Source organism: Hyperoodon ampullatus (assembly GCF_949752795.1).
Source record: "Hyperoodon ampullatus genome assembly, chromosome: 7".
Classification (NCBI taxonomy): domain Eukaryota; kingdom Metazoa; phylum Chordata; class Mammalia; order Artiodactyla; family Ziphiidae; genus Hyperoodon; species Hyperoodon ampullatus.
This window is the reverse complement of record NC_136920.1, coordinates 18907198-18926425: the sequence shown is the minus strand read 5'-3', so window position 1 is coordinate 18926425 and position 19228 is coordinate 18907198. Positions and strand designations below refer to the sequence as shown.

General features: G+C 45.1%; 1 protein-coding gene across 1 annotated transcript in view; it reads left to right on the top strand.

The window, feature by feature from the left end:
- EXT2 (exostosin glycosyltransferase 2) overlaps nt 1–19228 on the top strand; it is a gene marked incomplete at its 5' end in the record, with an annotated part of 124655 nt that overhangs the window by 13365 nt on the left and 92062 nt on the right. Inside the window, 3 exons of the mRNA XM_079707386.1 lie at nt 2992–3187; nt 4993–5132; nt 7917–8010. Of these exons, the coding sequence (XP_079563512.1) occupies nt 2992–3187; nt 4993–5132; nt 7917–8010 (430 nt within the window). The remainder of the gene's footprint in view (nt 1–2991; nt 3188–4992; nt 5133–7916; nt 8011–19228) is intronic.

The window sequence follows — 19228 nt, the reverse complement described above, 5'->3', positions numbered from 1 at the left end:
GAACCTGGTCCGTCGGCAGTGAAAGCGCGGAGTCCTAACCACTGGACCGCCAGGGAATTCCCTCTCTTTACGTATTTGTAATTCCCTTCTCTGACAGTGAGAAATCTGCCTCCCCTTATCCTCAGTATCTTATCTGATCAACCCTCTTGTATGGGACCAGACTTCTGTCACGTTGTTGTCGCTGCCCCCTCACTGCACAGATGCCCTCTCCACGCCCGCTCAGACTGACCCTCATGTAGCGCTCCTGCTCTCCCCATCACCCCAGGACAGATACCCTCCTCACCCTTCTTGGGTCTGACCGCCCCCCCCACCACTGGAGTGATGCTACTCTTGCCATCCCCCTCCCCCGCCCTTTCAGCCTGCCCAGCCTCTAACACTCTCCTGGGCTGCCCGGATGCCCTCCTAACCTCACCTGGTCTCAGCATCCCATGCTGGGAGGCCGTAACTACCTCTACCCCTTCCCCTGTCCCTCTTTTAGGGATCTCGTACTCTGTGCCAGGCCACCTCCCTGCTCTTCTCCCAAGTAGAAGCTCTCCCCCTACTAAGACTTCAGCATTCCCTGTGGGTGGGCCACCCCCGCTGTGCAGAAGCGCCCTCTTCCCTCCAGGACTCCAGCACTCAACCTCCTCCTGCATGGACACCCCCTTGGGTACCAACATGTCGATTCTTGTTCTTAGCAGCCCGGAGCACCAGCTCTATGTTACTTAAATAGAAAATCTCCAGAAATATCCAGCAAGTCCCAGTGCTCCATGACATCCACCGTAGAACCAGTGTCTTGGGAATTGGAAAGACCTTTAGAGGCCGTTCAGCTCTAACTTAATGTATACCTTTTGCTGTTACTTCTTAATGAAAAGTTTTCTGATTTGTAATAAAAAGAACTCAGCACCTCACAAGACAGTTCATTTCATTTTCAAATGGCTTTCATGGTTAAGGTGGTTTCCATGCTTGTCTTAAGAGTTTGACTGTAAATCTTCCTCCTGTTTAAACAGACAGGTTTGATTACAGAAATACTTTGAATGGAGATGGTCTTCACTTTGAGATGATCTGAGAGTGCTCCCTATATGTGATCTTGCCATGATAAGTCATCCCTCTGAAAATTAATGCTTTTACAAAAGAAAAATAATTGAGGCTCAGGGCTGGGAGTAGAATTCAAGAGTCTGTTTCAGTGGCTAGAAGGAATACTTTGGGCTGTAAATATACAGTGTATTGTCCAATAAAACGTGATATAGGGGGGAGTTGCCCAGGATGAGAGAAACCAGTCGATACAGCTGATCCACACTATCTCCCTGACGGGCTGCTGTTCCATGTCTCTCTTACCTCTGCTTGCCTCTACCCCGGGCTCTGGGTCTGCACTACCGTCCAGGGCAGCTTTCTCAAATAGAACTTGCAGTGAGGAGATGATCTGTATTTGTGCTGTCAGATGCCCACTGGCCACATATGGCTGTTGAGCATTTGAAATGTGGCTAATGTGACTGAGGAATTGGATTTTAAATTTTAATAGACTTAAATGGTCTCACGTGGCTAACTGCTGTTGGACAGTGAAGTTCTAGGGAATCTGCTTGTCCCTTTCTTTCCTCCCTGTGGTGTGGACAACACCCTTTGCTTCTAGTTCAGCTGTAGAAAGAAATGACCGGAAGAAATGGTTCTGAGGATTTGAGAGCCATGCACAGCTATGGCGGGTGCTGCTCTGTTGAGCTGAACTGCTGGCAGGGAGAGTGTTCACCTTCCCAATCACTGCTCTGTGTCTTGTGGGCATGAAGCTTAATGCTTGGGAAAGTGACACCTTCTCCGTTAGAGAATGATTATTCTTTGGCCATGGGTGGATGCGTATGGTGTTCTCCAGCTGGACCCTCCAGATAAGCCTGAGAAACAATGGAAAAATAAAACAATTACCCTTTCTTTCTCCCAAAGCAGGAAGAAAAGCGGTGGGGTGGGGAGCGGGGTTCAGACTGTGGCCTTTGGGTTGTTCCTTATGCATCGCTTCCTGTTATCTTCCCTGGTGGCAGTACCTAGAGAGGTGTATGTTCAGTATTTTCCCTGGTCTGTACCAGTTTAAGTGAGTCCTGCTTCTAGGTCTGATGGGGGTTTCATTTCCTCTGGAACCTGCTTTATATTCTTCCTTTCTTCTACAGTGATCCCTGCTGGTCCCTCAGCCCATGTCGTGTTTACGCTCTGTAACCTGTCTGCCTGCGGGAGGGAATTACTTACCATCTGGTCTCCCCAGAGTCTTCCCCCAACACCTGGCTTACTCACTGTGTGCTCACGTTTTGTCTCTCGTGGAGATTTAAATGGCGCTAGCTTCTTGGAAATCCTTCCTTCAGTCCATTTTCTTGTAAGCATCGTTGCTATCCAGATGTTAAGACTGGTTCCATTCCTTGGTGAGGATGGTTTATTCCACTTGTTCTCAATGACCAATTTGGTCTTCCTGAGTCCCTGTGGCCTTGAGGATGGGGATGTTGGGTGGCATAGGGTGCCACTCCACAGCCGGAAGCAGTCTTTCTCTTATTCTCCTTTCACAGCCACTGCTGTCCATTAAGACCCCTTGTTTTCCCGTTTGAAGGATGCAGCCTGCTCTCAGTTCCTTTTCAGAGCCGAGAACTCATATAGAACTAATGATAGCATTTGATGTTCTTCCAGATAATCAACCAGTCCGTCAGTTTCTGTCTTTACACATATACATACACACACACATAAAGCATGTTCCCTTAGCTCGGCATATTATAAGCATTTCCTCAAAGCATTAAGAACTTTTCCCAAATGAAATCTTTAATGACGGCATGATGCTTCAGCATGTGAATGAGTCATAGATTGCTTTCTTAGATTGTATAATATTTTAAACATTCAGCAATGCCACAGAGTCCCAAAAAGTCAAGGATGTGAATAAAGAAGGGTGAGAAAATGCTTGTTGCTGGTAAGTTTAATATCAAAGTTGGTCTCACTTGACTCACACAGTGGCTGCAAGGTCCCAGTCCCTCGTTTTGTCCTTCGTAGGCCACGGCGGTACTTCCTCCTGTCGTCCCAGATGGCTCTGCATCCTGAGTACAGAGAGGAGCTGGCCGCCCTCCAGGCCAGACACGGAGAAGCGACGTTGGTCCTGGACAAGTGCACCAACCTCTCCGAGGGCATCCCTGCTGCCCGAAAGCGCTGCCACAAGCACCAGGTCTTTGATTACCCACAGGTGCTGCAGGTGAGTGCCACCCGGCACCTCTCTTGGGGCTTGGCACAGGTCACATCCGCAAGGTGAAACTGACCCCAACAGACAGGTGTTTCCCACGTTCAGCTAGCAGAGCTCCCCAAGGGGAGAGGAAGACACAGACTGCTCTTCACCACAGCCATGGACCTCCAGGAGCTTTGGCGTCTGTGTACTGTTTGTGCAAAGCTGCTTGGCCTATGAGCGTTCCTACTCCTTTCAGATATTCATCTTACTGCAAAAGCACAAATCCCATAGATTTACAAAAAAACCACATAGACAAAGCAGGCATACATATTTTGCTTTTATCACTGTATTCATAATCCAGCCCAGAGAAACTTCCTTCTCTAAGGTGCAGCTTGTATCCTCTGACTGTGCCAACCTGTAAGGCCATGGTCAGCTTTTCCTGAGTGAGAGGTTTCTATTTTTTGTTACCGTTTTGCCTCTTGGTGTTTTTGCCGCCCTTAGCATGTCCTACTGGTATTGTGGAAGTGGCAGGGCTTCCATAACAAGAAGCAGAGTAGCCCTTCTGGGGATGTTTTATAAGCAGGATATTTCACACTCCAAGGGCCTCGAGGCTAGGAAAGGAGAAAATGAGTTTTGTTCACATAAATATTTAAAATACAGACAGGTTATTTCAAGGAGAAATATCAAAGAGCTGGTGTGATTTTTTTTTTTTTTTTTTCATCTCCAAAGAGAACTGGCCCATGCTGAGATTGTTAAAATACTTTCTCTCAAAAAGTGCTGCATCTCCTCTGGAATGTCTGACTGATAACAGTGGTGATGTGAGCAGGAGTATTTATAGTAACCTTTGTCTAGACAGGAAAAATGGTTATCAGCACGTGTGTCCACATCTGGACACCGACTCTTTGGGGCCAGCTGAGCTGTCCACCTGCACCTCCACCATGACTGATGCCCTTTTTCCACTCTTGCTGTTTTCTGGTTTATCCCCGGAGGAATTTGGCATGTTGAGTTTCTTCATATTTTTTCTGAACTTTCCTTTTCTCTAGCTTTAAAGATTAAACAGTGTTTTGTTTTTTAACTTTTTTTCCTCCTGAAGAGGCAAAAACTGGGAGAAACTGAGTATTAGAGATGGGGCCTTTTCTTATTTTGGTTGACTTATTGCAGCTGTTTCTTCTTCTGTACATCTCTCCCAAACCTGTCCCACATCGAGTACAAGTTTGAGGGAGTGAACGAGGAAGAAATTTTTTGAGATTTTGCTTTTTGTTCGATGGATTGTTTCTAAATAGAGCACATCTGTCTTAATATGTTTTCTAAGGCATTGCATTCATGATATGAATGTCTTCTATATGCAAAGCACACTGCTAGATGCCATGAGGAGTAGAAAGATAAAAGGAGATTTGATACTTTCTATTTAGGGGGTCCTCTAGGGAGACTGATAGGCCCAGACCAAATAATTTTATAACAAGGTAGGCGGAGGTAGGTATTCTGAGCGCTGTGCAGCCACTGTGCCACAGTGTGTGTACACAGCACACTAGGACTGAAAGAATCCAGCCCTTGCAAAGTCACGTTGTTGAGTGTCCAGAGGAAGACCTAGACGTGGGTTGTGAACAGTTTCAGAATGCCAACAGTGGAGGCATCGCGCTGGCACTGAAGAGTGGAAAACCAGAACATCGCAGCCACTTAAGCTTTTTAGTCTTACTGGTGTGACCTGCTACCTTTTAGCACTTTTGGTGTTGCTTGGCTTCAGCCCTTGAAAGAACTTCGTGGTCTGCGGGTATCAGAGTAAGTGGATCAGCGAAACTGGTATGTAATCCCTCCCTCTGCCTGTATTCCTGCAGGAGGCTACTTTTTGTGTGGTCCTTCGAGGAGCTCGGCTGGGCCAGGCGGTGTTGAGTGACGTGTTGCGGGCCGGCTGTGTCCCAGTTATCATTGCAGACTCCTACATTTTGCCTTTCTCTGAAGTTCTTGACTGGAAGAGGTGGGTGTTACCTTCTGATAAACTTTACACCAGGAGTCCTGCATGGATTAGATTTTAAAAGTGCCCCCAGAAATTGTAACACTAGCTAGGTTGGAAAACTAGTCCTTCAGCCGGTTTTTGCTATATTTTCCATAAGGAGAGTTAGTCCGTTGGCCTGGAGCCGAGGTTGGCCAACAGGCCTTTGGGCCAAATATGGTAGGCTGCCAGTGTTTGTAAATAAAGCTTTATTGAATCACAGCATACCCATTCATTTACACATGATCTTTGGCTGTTTTTGAGTGACAGTGGCAGAGTTGAGTACTGTAGTTTAAAATGACAGAGATTACATGGCCTGCAAAACCTAAAATATTACCATTCTGGCCGTTTACCCTTTACTTAGAGCAGTGGTTCTCAGCTGTGACTAGAGTGTACTCACCTGAAGAACTTTTAAACACATACCTGGGCCTTGTCCTCAGGACTTTTGAAGCTCCATGGGCAATTCTAATTTGTAGCCACAGTTGAGAACCACTGCTCTAGAGTCTGTTGAATTTGGATAAAGTACTGGCTGGAGGCGGAGCGCCTGCACACAGGTGAAAGCTTAGAAACACTCCCAGTAGACAGATGGACATGCGTGGGTCCTGCCTGAATGTGACTGTCAGTGCTGTGCTTCATGGGATAGTCTGCTCGTCTCTTGTTTCATTTCCCCAGGACTTTGGAGGTTAAAGGTTTTTGAAAACGAGTTCCTTTTGTACATACCTCTCAGGCTTGTCTTTGCCTCAAGTGCTTAATTGCTTTCTCCTCTTCCACCTTTTTTGATATCATGTTCAAGCCTGGTCACCACAGGTATTTGAACAATTTAAATAGCATTCATTCATGTGTACATTCACTTATCTCACATTTACTGGAAAGCCTACCGTGAATAATACAGGCTCTGCTCTTAAGGAGGTGAGAATCCAGTGGGGAAGACAAACCAACAATTATAATATTGTATGATAAACACTGTAACAGATGCATGCAGGGGGGCTATGGAAACCCAGAACAGGGAGGGAGCCCAGTTCAGCTTGGAGGAGGAGGGTGTGTGATTCTCTGTGTCCTGGATAAGTGATGAGCCACTTCCAGTCACTCATTCATCTGTGGGAATATGTATTGAGCACCCTCTCTTTGCCAGGTACTGTGTTGGGTATGGGGATACAAAGATGATCGAGGTCAGGTCTTGCCTCCGAGAAGCTCTTAGTCCAGTGGTGGGAGATAGACAAGTAAGCCAGTGATTACCAGATGCAGAGCTGAGATGCAGCCCTGGCTGGATGGGATGCTTGGAGAGGGAGGAAGAGACACATACCCTTGCTGGCTGCGGGGTTGGGTAGGGCTTCTCAGAGGCAGTGACCCTGAGCTGAGTCTGAGAAGATATTCATTCCTATGAGGATCTAGATGTGCTTGGGTAGATGTAATTTGGATAAGTGGTGGAAGGGCCCTGGATTTGAAGCCAAAAGGCTGGGGTTCAGATAACCAGCTCTATTACTGGCTAGCTTTGTGATCTTGCCAATCATTTAATCTTTTTGAGCCTCAGTTTTCCCATCTGTATGGTAGAAATCATTTACTTATTTAACAAGTATTTATTAAGTGCAGTTGTGCTAGGCAGTATGCCAGGTGCTCGGGATATGCTGGTGAGTGGGACCAGACGTGCTTCCATCCTAATGGACTAGGCTAGTGGGCGGAGGGGGTTTCAGATTTTAATAAATTAACCTAGACAAATATAATGACCAACTCTGCTGAATCCATGAAGGGTAAGTCGTCATCGAGCCCTCTCTCCCTTACCCACCATCACTAATCTGGTGGCACGTCCTGCTGGCTCCGCTCCCTCGTCACTTTCATCACTTCCTCCCTCTTAGCATCCCTTGCCTGGACCGTGCAGTGGGCCCCAGCTGTTCTCCCTGCTTCTGCTCCTGCTTCCTGTAGTTTGTTCTAACACTTCAGGCAGTATGATCCAGTTGGAACATAACCATATCATGCCGTGCTTTCCTGACACCTTCTGTGGTTTTCTATCTCAGTGAAAGCGTAAGTCCTTAAATGGCCAGGGAGGCCCCAGAGGCTTTACTGTGACCCTCCCTCCCTCCCCTGTTTCTCTTCATTGCCTGGCATTCTCCACCTTCTTTACTGTGCTCCTGCCACACTGGCCTCCTTGCTGTTGCTGGAACATTCCCAACACCCTGTTTCCTCAGGGCCTTTTGCTTATTGTTCTTTCTGGAATGCTCTCCCTCGGGTTATTCCCCTGGTCCTCTCACTCCCTGGCCTTCCTTCCATGTCTGATTTGTTCACTGTTGTATTGCCAGGACCTAGCACATAGTAGGGTCTCCATAAATATACGCTGAATAAATGAATGGATTGGTGAATATAGCTAAAGGAGAAGAGTCATTGTTAATTCAGAGTGGGCAGTGAAGAGTGAAGAAGAGTACCAGGTAGGCAGAATTGGACACGCAAAGCCCTTGTGGTTAGGCAGAGTGTGGTATGTTCAGGAGACTGAGAGGGTACCTGTGTGGCTGAAGCACAGTGGGGAGTGGACGGAGGATGGGAGATGAATGGAGTGGTGCTGGGGAGCTGAGAGATGGAGCTGCTGGGAGCTCCTTTGAGCTGGTCGGCCCTGAGAAAGGGGCAAGGAAGAGGGACTACTCACTGCAAGGACTGTGGGGCTGAGGGTAGTTTGGGGGTGTTGTTGCTTCTGCTTGTGAGAATTAAATAAGAAATGTACGTAGCAATGCTTTGTGTACAGGGCTGCGCGTCCATCAGTTGTCTTGCTCTTGTCTCTAGAGCATCTGTGGCTGTGCCAGAAGAAAAGATGTCAGATGTGTACAGTATTCTGCAGAGCATCCCCCAAAGACAGATTGAAGAAATGCAGAGACAGGTAAGGGGCCAGGCAGCCCTGTTGGGGAGGGGGCGTGGGTGACCTGAAGGGGTGGCCCTGGCTGCTTGGGTACAGAGCAATGGCTGCTGAGTGTGGGAGTGGGATTTATTTCCTCCACTACGTTGACCAACCAAACTTAAAAGAGGAAAGCAGTGTTAGGGAGTTGCATCAGGTAAGGTTTGGAATAACTCTCAGAGATTCAGAAATGCTCCTGAGGTAAGCCTGCTGTGACGCTAGGGTCACACCTCAGCGGTATGTTCAGGACGCAGAGCTGCCCCTCTCTGGAAGGTGGTTTACACGGCAGGTGAGGGTTCTGGTGACTGAGGCGGCTGTGGAAGCCAGCACATTTCAGGGTGATGCTTCCGAGGAGCCTTGACCTCGAGAGTGTCTTGGTGTCAGCTGACCTGGATCCCCCCTTCAGCGGCCCTCGTGATTAAGAGGTGCCCTCCTCTCCCCAGAACACGTGCACCCTCCCTCTTCCCCTCCCAGGTCTCTCGTCTACCTTCTGATGCCCCTTCCCCTGGGCTGCTCTCCTCTGTCTAACGCACCCACCACGCGTCCTGTGTAGTCCTGCTGCCCTTTCTCTCTCCCAAAAGAAGTTTAGTTGGGCTTAAATGTGAAACAAGTTAAAAACTGAAAAAAGACTATCCCAGTATTGGTACTGTGCATGTTGTTTCTATTTCTTTTTTTCCTTTCTTTCTTTTTCTTTTTAAATTTTTATTGGTGCATAGTTGATTTACAATGTTGTGTTAGTTTCTACTGTACAGTGAATCAGTTATACACATACATATATCCACTCTATTTATTTATTTTTTTTGGCCACGCCGTGTGGCACGCAGCGCAGCATGTGGGATCTTAGTTCCCTCACCAGGGACTGAACGCCCCCTGCAGTGGAAGCACAGGGTCTTAGCCACTGGACCGCCAGCGAAGTCCCTCTGTTTCTGTTTTGTAAATAAGTTCATTTGTACCATTTTTTTAGATTCCACATATAAGTGATATGATATTTGTCTTTCTCTGTCTGACTTACTTCACTTAGTATGATAATCTCTGGGTCCATCCATGTTGCTGCAAATGGCATTACTTCATTCTTTTTTTAGGGCTGAGTAATATTCCATTGTATATATGCACCACATCTTCTTTATCCGTTCATCTGTTGATGGACATTTAGGTTACTTCCATGTCTTGATGATTGTAAACAGAGCCGCAGTGAATACTGGGGTGTATGTATCCTTTTGGATCATGGTTTTCTCTAGTTCTTTTTTTTTTTTTAATGGATTTTAACAAGTTTTTATTTCTATCAAAATTATCTATGTAGGTGCTGAGCTGGAGAAGAGGTTTGGAGGGCTCTCAGCGTTGAGGATGTTACTGTCCCATGCACCCCTGTGTCTAACCTTATCCCAGGAACGAGCCTCAAGCCTCTGTCTGGGCTAGGGCAGGGCAGTCACCCAGCTGTGTGTGGAATGGGGAGGAATTCTGGGCTTCTAACTGCTTCCTAAATACATTTTCCATCTGTCCTCCTGCTCTGAGCACTGCCTTTTCCCCTGAGTTTCTGCAGCGGAACCCAGATTTTTCTCAGCTGATCTAGGATGTGCTCTCTTGGGCCTATAGCGTCAGCTACCACCTTTCCTTCTGCTTTTCCGCTTCCACATTTTGTTGCTGTTATCTCCTCCCCCGTTCTCTTTATCTTTCAGTGATTATGCCTTAATTTTTAAAAATTCCCCTTTATTGTCATTTTAGGGTTTTAGGAGGGAGTTACTGAATGTGGTCAGTCCACTTCTTTATTTTGGTACCGAGCTTCTTAAACCAAAGAGATGGCACATCACATAGTAATTAACTCTATAGGTTCTTACCCCAGACTGCCTGTGTTGAATGCCAGCTTGCCCAGTTACTAACTCTGTGCCCTTGGCCAAGGATCTGCCTTCTCTGGACCTCAGTAGCCTCATCTGTAAAACATTTTGGTGTTCTGATTTGAAAACAAATCACAGGTTGAGTTTAGCCTCCCTGAAGTTTTTTCATAGCACACCCATGTTCGTTTTAAGTTTCTGGGCTTCCCCGTTTGTTACTTAATTCCTGACCTCATCTGAGTTTTAGTGAATTAGAAAATCAGTCTAGAGATCTCTACATTCTTGATCTAAACCTGTGATTCTTACAAATGCTCCTTGAAGGGCGCTGGTGTTTATGCTCTTTGTGTTTCTTTTTATGGCATCTTGATTTGTTTAACATAATTAAATAGAAACTCATCTGCTAAATCAGATATCATCTTTTTCTAGATTTAGTCTAAAAGGCTAAGAAAACACTGGGTAGGTAAAAATGAGCAAGTTCTATCCAGTTACCTTCTCCCCCCGGCCACCTTCGTGCTGGAAAGAGAATCACTTAGTTGCCAAGCAGAGCTCCCACTGTCAGCTCCCAGAATGCCCTTGTTTTCCGGGAGCTTGGTTTGGAAACCATAGGTCTGAGACGAGCCTGGCCTGCCTTTTCGGTGACAGGCTCGGAATCATAGAACCGTTGAGATGGAATGACTAAAGGTTACTTAAAACTGTAATTTTAGGTTATTTTGGTTCAAAGAGACACACTTGGAGTCAGAAGACTCGAGTATGAGCCCTGGGTCTGTCCCTATTAATTATACAACCATGACAAGTTACCAAAGCTCCTTGGACCTTCCTTTCCTCATTTATGAAATGAAGGCGTCGGCTAGATCATCTCTCATGTTCCATTCAGCTGTTAAAAAACGCTGTGAAACTCTTGTCCTTGACAACATTAATAATTAAGTGGTCATCTCTTTCCCATGACCACCTCCTGTCATGAGGGCCAGTTACTGTCTCTGGTGGTGAATAACCTACATTATGTCAACTTGGAGGGTAAAGGCAGTCTTGGTACTTCCCTGCCTCCCGTTCTAAATCTCCCTTCTGCTTGCTGATGCCCCTTTTCTCTGTGCTATTTTCAGACCTTCTGACACACTCTGCTGCCATGCCCCGTTTAGTCCTGCTCCCCTTTCTCTGAATATTCTACATCTCCAAAATGACCTCTTTTCTTCTCCCAACCTCACATTTCTAGACTGGACTGATCTCAACGAAAGGTGAGATTATCTGGTTGAAGCAATTCCCAGGTAGTTATAAAGGATGAATAAGTTTAGCTGCCAGACCTCAGCCATACACCTGTCTCCCAACTTGTGACAACCGGCAGTGTCTCTAGACGTTACCAAATGCCCCCTGTGGAGCAACATTTCTGTGATTGGGAACCACTTTTCTATTGATAGTTAATCCTCTGTCTAAGATTAGAGACAGTTCTTTTGTCCTTTCCAGAATATGCTTGTCATTTTGCCTTCTGTATACCCTCTATTGACTGAATCTGACCTTGGCAGGAGTAACGGAAAAAATAGCACACACTTGGTTCTGGAAAGTTTTTACACCTTAGTGAATTCTCTTTAGGGAGGTCAAATTTGAGTCTTTCTGTAAGACAGGCATAAACTTTTAGGGGAAAACCTGTGGCATCGGTAGCTGATACCTTGGAACCCCTGGTTGATCATGTTAGAATGAGCTGAGACCGAGGAACAGAGGATCTGATTTTCTTGCTCAGAAACTCAGAACCGGCTCAAGGGCCTGCGTGGACAGTTGTAGCCAGCAGAGGGCTCCATCCACTCTTAAGTGACTCATTTTCCTTTTGAGTATTTGTTTCCAAGAAGTCCTAAGTTCTGTAAGCTACATTGACGCTGTCCTCAGAGCCGCTCTCTCGAGACCCGCTCCTTGCTGCACTTAGCACAGGATTCTGCTCTCCTGTGATGGAATAGAGCCAGAGTTTCTGAATTGACCCCAGAGATGGGGGGTGGGATCTTGGTGACGAAGGTATTGCAGTAACCTTTTGCAGCTTAGAGTTCAGGGGCTATAATCTGATCGATGAATACATGGTGAAAATCCTTAACATGACTCGGGAGTTAGGATGTACCAAGAGAGAAGGATATTCTGCCTGACAAGGAAACCTAATTAAGTTTTCCACCTGACCTTAGATGCGCTAGTGAAGCAGCCATAACGTTAAATGCAGGGCTAGACCCTGAAGTAAGAGCTGGGGTCAAGCTAAGATTGTGGAAGTACAACCTGCATCTGTGTTATCTCCCCCTAAAGGCGAACAGCCAGCAGTACTGGCATATATGGCATTGAAAGAGCTGGGGTGGCTTATGGGTTTTTTTGTGGTTAAGTTAAAAACCAGTTCCTTCAATGAGAGGTTAATAGTTACAGCAGTATAAAGCCAACTTACTAGTCAGCCTTTTATTGTCCTATGAGCTAAATTAACTAGTTAATTAATTCAGTACAGCCCTAATTATGTTTTCTCCCCAAGGGGAGATGATGGGAGGTGATAAGCAACCTGTGATCCCCACCCACAGAGGCCTAACAGCCATCTTGGGGATATGTGGGTATAAGCCTGAAGAAAGCTGAGAAGATGGTGCAGGTTTTCCAAAGGCTGTTAGGGGTCTGACATGGGAGGAAGTACGGGTTAAAGCTGTTACGGACAGCTTTATTGGGGAGGTAGCATTTGATGTAAGCCTTAAAGATGGGGAGTCCCGTCAACCATCTTTCTCACACTGGAAACCAGGAAGAAGTATGCAACCAAGTATTTTTCTGTAGTCATATGGAACACTCACATCTCCCTTTGAATCACAATGGAAAAGAAAGCAATCTGGGATATTGGAAGGCTGAATAGACACTGGACTGTATAGTTAGAAGTGTTTGTGTGGATAGGGGGGAAGGCGTAAACGGATCCCCAGTTTATCTGTTGAGCGGAGTTTCCAAACATTCTTTTATTGGTCAGTGGCTCCACCAGCAGTGACCTCTAACCTCAGCCGCACTAGGAGGTGGAAGTCAGGAGCCTGCCTTGCCTTTGAACTCTTCTTTGTACTCAACTGACTAGGAGCCTTTGAGGTGGCAGAAACATTCAGCATCTTCTTTGCTCTATCTCTCCTTTAACGCTTGGCTAAGTTAAAATATCCGTTTCTTTTCAATCTATTACACTGACCCATCTCAGTCTGCCTTCATATTTTCCTACTAAGCCTACCAAATATTTGTGCCATGGAGGAGTACTTGAAGGTATAATGGGCTGATTAGGCAAAAGAACACTTCCACTGAAGAAACTGTGGTACCCTCACCTAGCAGGACTGTAGTTAGGTGTAGCTGTGCCGGAGGAGAGACCACAGAACAGTAAGTGTGTGCGCATCCACCAGAGCTCATGCATTTTATTCAGGGGAGAGCCCCGACAGGAGGCTGCTATTTTATCCTGTTTACACGTGATTTCAGCACATTGAATTATCTGCTTTCCATAGCCATAGTAGTTTAAAAGTGACAAATTTGAAAGAGAGAAAGACTACACCTGAGGGTCTGTGAGATGGGTCATCTGCCAGTCAGGCCTGAATAGAGAAGACGGAAAAGCTATTTTAAAAATAGAACTTTCAGCACTTTGGATGTATGCAGACCGCTGTGTGCGCTTCACGATATGGGCGTGTCATTGCAAGATGGCGGAATTCCTCGGTTCAAAGAAGTATGCGTGTGTTTGTTTTTCATATTTTGGATTTCTGGCATCCAAATGAGTCTTACCATCACTTTGAACATTGAATATAGTTTCTATTTCATCCCCTTGAAGATGTTATTGATGGGGCATCTTAAAACTGAGGAAATACAGAAATGGCTCTTCTTGGTGATGCCCTACAGTCTTTAAGTGAAGGTTTAAATTTTGTTTAGCATATATATATTTTTAAAATATTGGCTTTCATGTAAAATATTTTATAAAGTTTTCTATCTAAAATATTTGTTTTTATTTTTTAAAAAGGTTTTGTGATTCACTTAAAGTTGTAAACCCTCGGATATCTAGAAGCCTCAGCAGTCCAGAGGGATGTGTTCTCTGAGGGTTCCCTATGCTGGTGGCTTGACTGTTGTGTCCATTGATGGCTACATAGCAGTCTGTATCCATTTCTCCCTCCCTCCCTCCCTCCCCCTGCTCCCCCCCCCCACAACACACACACAATTTACAAAGCAAACTCTGTAAACAGAGTAGTGAGATAGGCAGCGAGAGGAGTAATCCGAATTTTTTAATGTGAGGAAACTGAATAAAAGAGACGTAAGGTGATCCTCCGGAGACCACACAATATGTAAGGGACAGACAGGGAGCATACTCTTTTGCTGCCCACAACTTTACTCAAATTATAGAGCTTTGTGGCCTGGATCGAGGCTGAAAATCAGGATGCCCTTCCCAGTAATTCAAGCTAACTGCTTATTGGATAGTCTTCCCCAAAACATGGTCGCTTGAGACATTTGGGACTGGACACATCCCTGGAAGTATGTTATGAAGAATGTGGAAAAGATTTCACTTCTCATTTCCAGGATCAATATTATAATGTCTGTCACTCTTATCCCCCCCACTGTGAAATTGAAAATTTTTTAATATATATAAACTGAACTCTCAGGGCTTTTAAAAAATGCCAAGTGTTCCCTGCTTCCCTTCCTCTCCCCCCACCCCACCCCACCCCTGCTCTCCAGTCCCAACATGCCACTCCAAGCTCTATTTCCCATCCCTGCTTTTGTACTTGCCCTAGAAAAAGCTACTGGATCACTTACCCTTCAACAAACACACTGACCTGATCCCTGGAGTTCTCCCTGTGAAACAGACAACCATGGTCTGATACAAAGTCAGGCTCTTTGGCCAGTGGGAGAGCCTTGGGGAAGAGTGTGATTACGGGATATTTTGAGTTTCATAACTTTGTTTCAGTAGCACTGTATACTCTGTTGGAGTTTTCCTGAATGTATAAATCCATATTCTGAAGGAGACCGGTCAACGTATGTTTAAAGTAGGATAAAATAAGGACTCATTTAATCGAAACTCTTAAGGAAGAGCATTTTTATGTGTTTAACTTTTCTTTTTTTCAACTTTAGTATTAAGAACCTTATTGGAAAAAGACTCTTGCCAAGTATCTGATGGGAAGCCAAGAAAAGCATTTTAATAGAACTGTCTCAAATTTATAGTGCACTAGGGCCTGTAGATAAATTTCCCTGTCTTTAAGGTATGGGCTGATTTGCAGTTATTTTGTATAGCTTCTGAGATTTAAATCCTCACAGTCCAGATGCAGAGACCATAAAGCTGCTTTCCTTGGCAACCTGGGCATACCTTGTCCATGGCGAGCATCATGGGTAGTAGATGGAGCTCTGTCTGTAAATGCTCGCTTATTGTACTGTGATGCCAATTTTAATTGGTTTGGCGACTTTTCCTAGAGCAGCCCACCTAAATATTCTCTAAACCTAGGAGAATTATTAGAGTCCTTGATTTCATAATGCAAACCCGTCAAATAAATATGTACTGAGTACCTGCTTTGTTCCTAGAATTGTATAGGCACAGTGAGGGAGATCTTTGAAAAGGGAGGGAGGGACACAGATCCTGTCTATAAGAAAGGCCATCAGGGTGCTGGGGAGAGTACTTTCAGTAGTATATGAATGAAGAGGCCAGAAGTGCTGTCACTCAGTCGTACTGTGGAGAGTCAGGAACAGATCAGGAGGTGAAGGGGGCTTCACGACTGGCTGGCCTCGAATAGGGAGAGGATGCTCTGAGAGGTACTGACCTTCTCGCAGAGGTTGGCTTCTGTGGGAAAGACACGGTAGGTCAGATGGAGCAGCCCAAGGGGGGGACTTGGAATACCAGTAGCAGAGAACTTTGTAGGGAGTTAGAAGGAAGGGAAGGTCAGTGACAAGTGGAGAGTAATGAAAGGATGTGTGATGAGAGGGGAAAGCAGTATCAGTTAAGGAGATGGAGGGGAAAAAAATCAAAGAGCTGGAAGGGACCTTAGAAATTATTCAACCCTTTTTCTCATATTTTATAAATGATGTATAAACCCTAGAGTTCAAGTGATCTTGAGAATGAATTGCTAGGGTCAGAGCTGAGCCTACCCTTGAACCCAGGTTTTCTGATTCCAGCCGATTATTTTTTTGGGGAAAGGGGGACATTGGGTACTGCAGTATTTTCCAAACTGAGGGTCTCATGATTCGTTAGTAGATCATGAAGTCAATTCAGTGGGTCTTGACTGGCATTTTATTTTTTAAAAATGAAAGATAATAGAAAGATACTAGATTATTACATAGCAAGGGTGAGTATTTCCTGAAACCTTTGTTTCTTTTGTGTCAATGCGCGCGATGAGTTGCAGTATAAAATGTATTTGTATGTTTCTTAGTGTGGGTCCCAGTCCAGAAAGTTTGAGAAATGTTAATAGTGGAAACCACATGGGCTTTTGACTCGGAGAGACCTGAATTTGCATCCCAAGCTGTGGTGTCTCTCTGTCAACTTCATGAGTGTGGGCAAATTACCTGACTTGCCAAGCATCAATTTTGTTATCTCAGACCTGGGGATAATAATACGATAGAGCAATTGTGTTGGTTAAATGAAGTCATTTACTTAAAGCATCTAGATTTTGGTCTGCCTGCTGGCCATCATCTGGGAGCGCTCCGCCTGGGTCTGTGTTTGACGCTGGCAGGAGCCTCCTGGTGTGGAGCTTGGTCTTCAGGAACCACAGTGAGTTACCAGCGTGGATGTATTATGCATTTGTTTCTGGGCTTGGAAACTTGAAACAGAACTTATTCCTGTGGGTCTGGTGTACTTTCTTCATCTTGGCATAGAGGGAGGTTCACCTCTCTGTTTTTCTGTTAGGATCAGGATGGCTTATGAAAATCAGTGGTTCTCTAGCTGGCCTTAAAGAAAAAGAATTCATTGGCACATTCTGATAAAGTACTATTACTTTTTCCCCTTTCCAACGAGAAAAGTTTTCATACTGAGTCTCTGCCCACCCTACCCACCCCCCTTTTAGCATGTTCTCTGCTAGGTCATTTATTCATTTTTTGAACCAGAAGATTAAAAAATAAGCTCAAAGAGAAAAGTCAAAATCAGAATTGACATTTGGGTGGTGAACAGTTGAAGAACTAGGGTTTTACTAGGTACGTACTAAAAAGAAAGGAAATTTTTATGTGAATTTAAGAGGACCGGTCCGATATCTCTTAGGAGTAGCTGTTGTTCACCTCCTACTGAAAGGAGAGTGAAAGAATATGGTTTTCCTTGTTCTCTGCTGCCTCCCTTCCCCTCTCCTCTCCTCCTCCTGCTGCCTCTGCCGCCCTCCCCACATCCCTTTCCAGTCAGCTCCATCCCATATTTGAAATCCTGCTGGAGAGCGGAGACGAGCGCTTCATCCCCAGATGACTTGGGCCAGGGGCTAAAACACTGCCATAAATCTGCAGCTCATTTTAATGCCACGTTAAAACAGTGTGAGCGGCTGGTTTCCGTGGCCCCTGCCCTCTTTCTTTATGGGCTTCTTTGGCTCTTCTTTATAAAGAGGCCCTGCAGAGTCATTTTAAAGTTCTTATCAGTTTGCTGACAGGTATATGGGCTCTTTTGCTGAGTCCAGGAGCTCTGGCAGGCGTGTGAAACTTCTGATATTAAAATTGAAGAAAAATGCCAGGCAGAAGGGATTGGGTAGCACAGCGGTGATCTGGAGGTGAAAGACTAGCAAGATAATTAACCTCTGCAGGTCCGGAACTTCGCCCTCGCCGGATACCTTGCTCCTGGTTGGTGGGGGCAGGGCAGCCAGGATTAGGCAAGGGAGGGTTTTCCGAGGGCTTTTATTTTTATCCCCTGATTAGAAATGCCGTTCTGCTGGCAGTTTGTGCTTTCAGGCTTCAGCAAGCGAGTTGGGCAGCCCTGAAGGGCTAAGGGAGCAAGCTTTACAATGTAGCTTTTTTCCTAAAGGCCATCTATCTGACTGGCCAGACCTCTGCTCACACGTCTCTGCCAGCTCCAGCTCGCTGTCTCTGTGCCCACAGCATCACTGTTACCGAATTTTAAAGGGACTTTCATCAGTCTGCTTCACTGCCCCTTTTAGACCAGGTTGCTAACCCCCAGTAATCCTCCCAGACTGCTTTGTGGAAGCGCCAGGCCCTCTATAAATGTCAGCCTGCAGTGCTTGGCCCTTTTTACCCTCTCAGTTACAGAGAGGTGGACTGGAAGCTGCACCTCCCTCTCTTCTACCACTTTTCCTTTCTCTCTTTGCTGGAAAACTCTTAGCAGCAGACAGCTGAGGGCAAGGAAAAACCATTACCTGGATCCAGGCCAGTGGCTTGATGGAGCCTCAAAATCTCTGGCATCTCCTGACCAGAATGTTTTTCCAGGCATTTCAAAAAGTACATCCTCACCCTCCTTCTGCTTTCAGCTTTCCAGCCTTGATTCCAGACGGTTGGCTGGGTGCATTATGCCCCCAGAATCTACTTTATATCTGTCTGCTCTTCTTCTAACTAAAGCTTTTAGGAAGAGGGTAGTAGAGATAAGCAAAATCCAGTGGACATATATTTTTAACTGCTTGGCACCCTTTTCGCACAAACACATTATTTTTCCTTTTACAAATAGTTTTGGACATGAGTACTTTCGCAAGTGTGTTCAAGTTAAAATAGTCATTTAACTTGAGGTTGAGGCAAAAGCAAGGAATTTTTGTAGTAAGTTAGTCAAATTATATAGCTGTTGATCTAGGATTTGATGATTTTCATTGAGCAAACAATAAAAAATACTGGTTTGTTTTATTACTCATGTAGCTCCTGTGGAGAGAGTAATTAGGTATAAAAACCAAACAAGCAATAAAACAAAATAAAATGCCCCAAACTCCAAAGCAACAGAACTACATTTCTGACAAATTGATATTCTATAATTAGTTAAGTTTACTGAACTGGATGTTATTGCTTATGGTACAGTTTTAATAAACTTACTAAAAATATTTAACAAATAATATATTGGAAATTCTCAGTAAATATATGATGATGAACAGTCTTCATCATACAGCCTTTGCAAGGGATGTGGGTATGTGGAATGGTCAGTTTCCTTTTTGGGCACCGGTTGGAGAGCTGCCTCTAGAGTTAACCGTGGGTTGGTTAATCCCTTGTACCGAGTCCACGATATGGGGCATTGCTTCTGGAAATGGCCTCGCTAATAAAAGTGTTAAATATTAATTTGCAGCCTATATAAGGATTGTCTGACTCTTTGGTGCTGGTTTCCTACAGGGTGGGACTATTTGTGAAGCATTTCTGAGAAATAATTGCTCATTACAGGAAACATAGTGCAGGTTTGAATTCATTATATACCTACTTAGAAAAATATCTAGGTTTGTTTACAAAACAGTAACTTGTAAATTATCAAGTGTTGATACATTTGGTAAAGA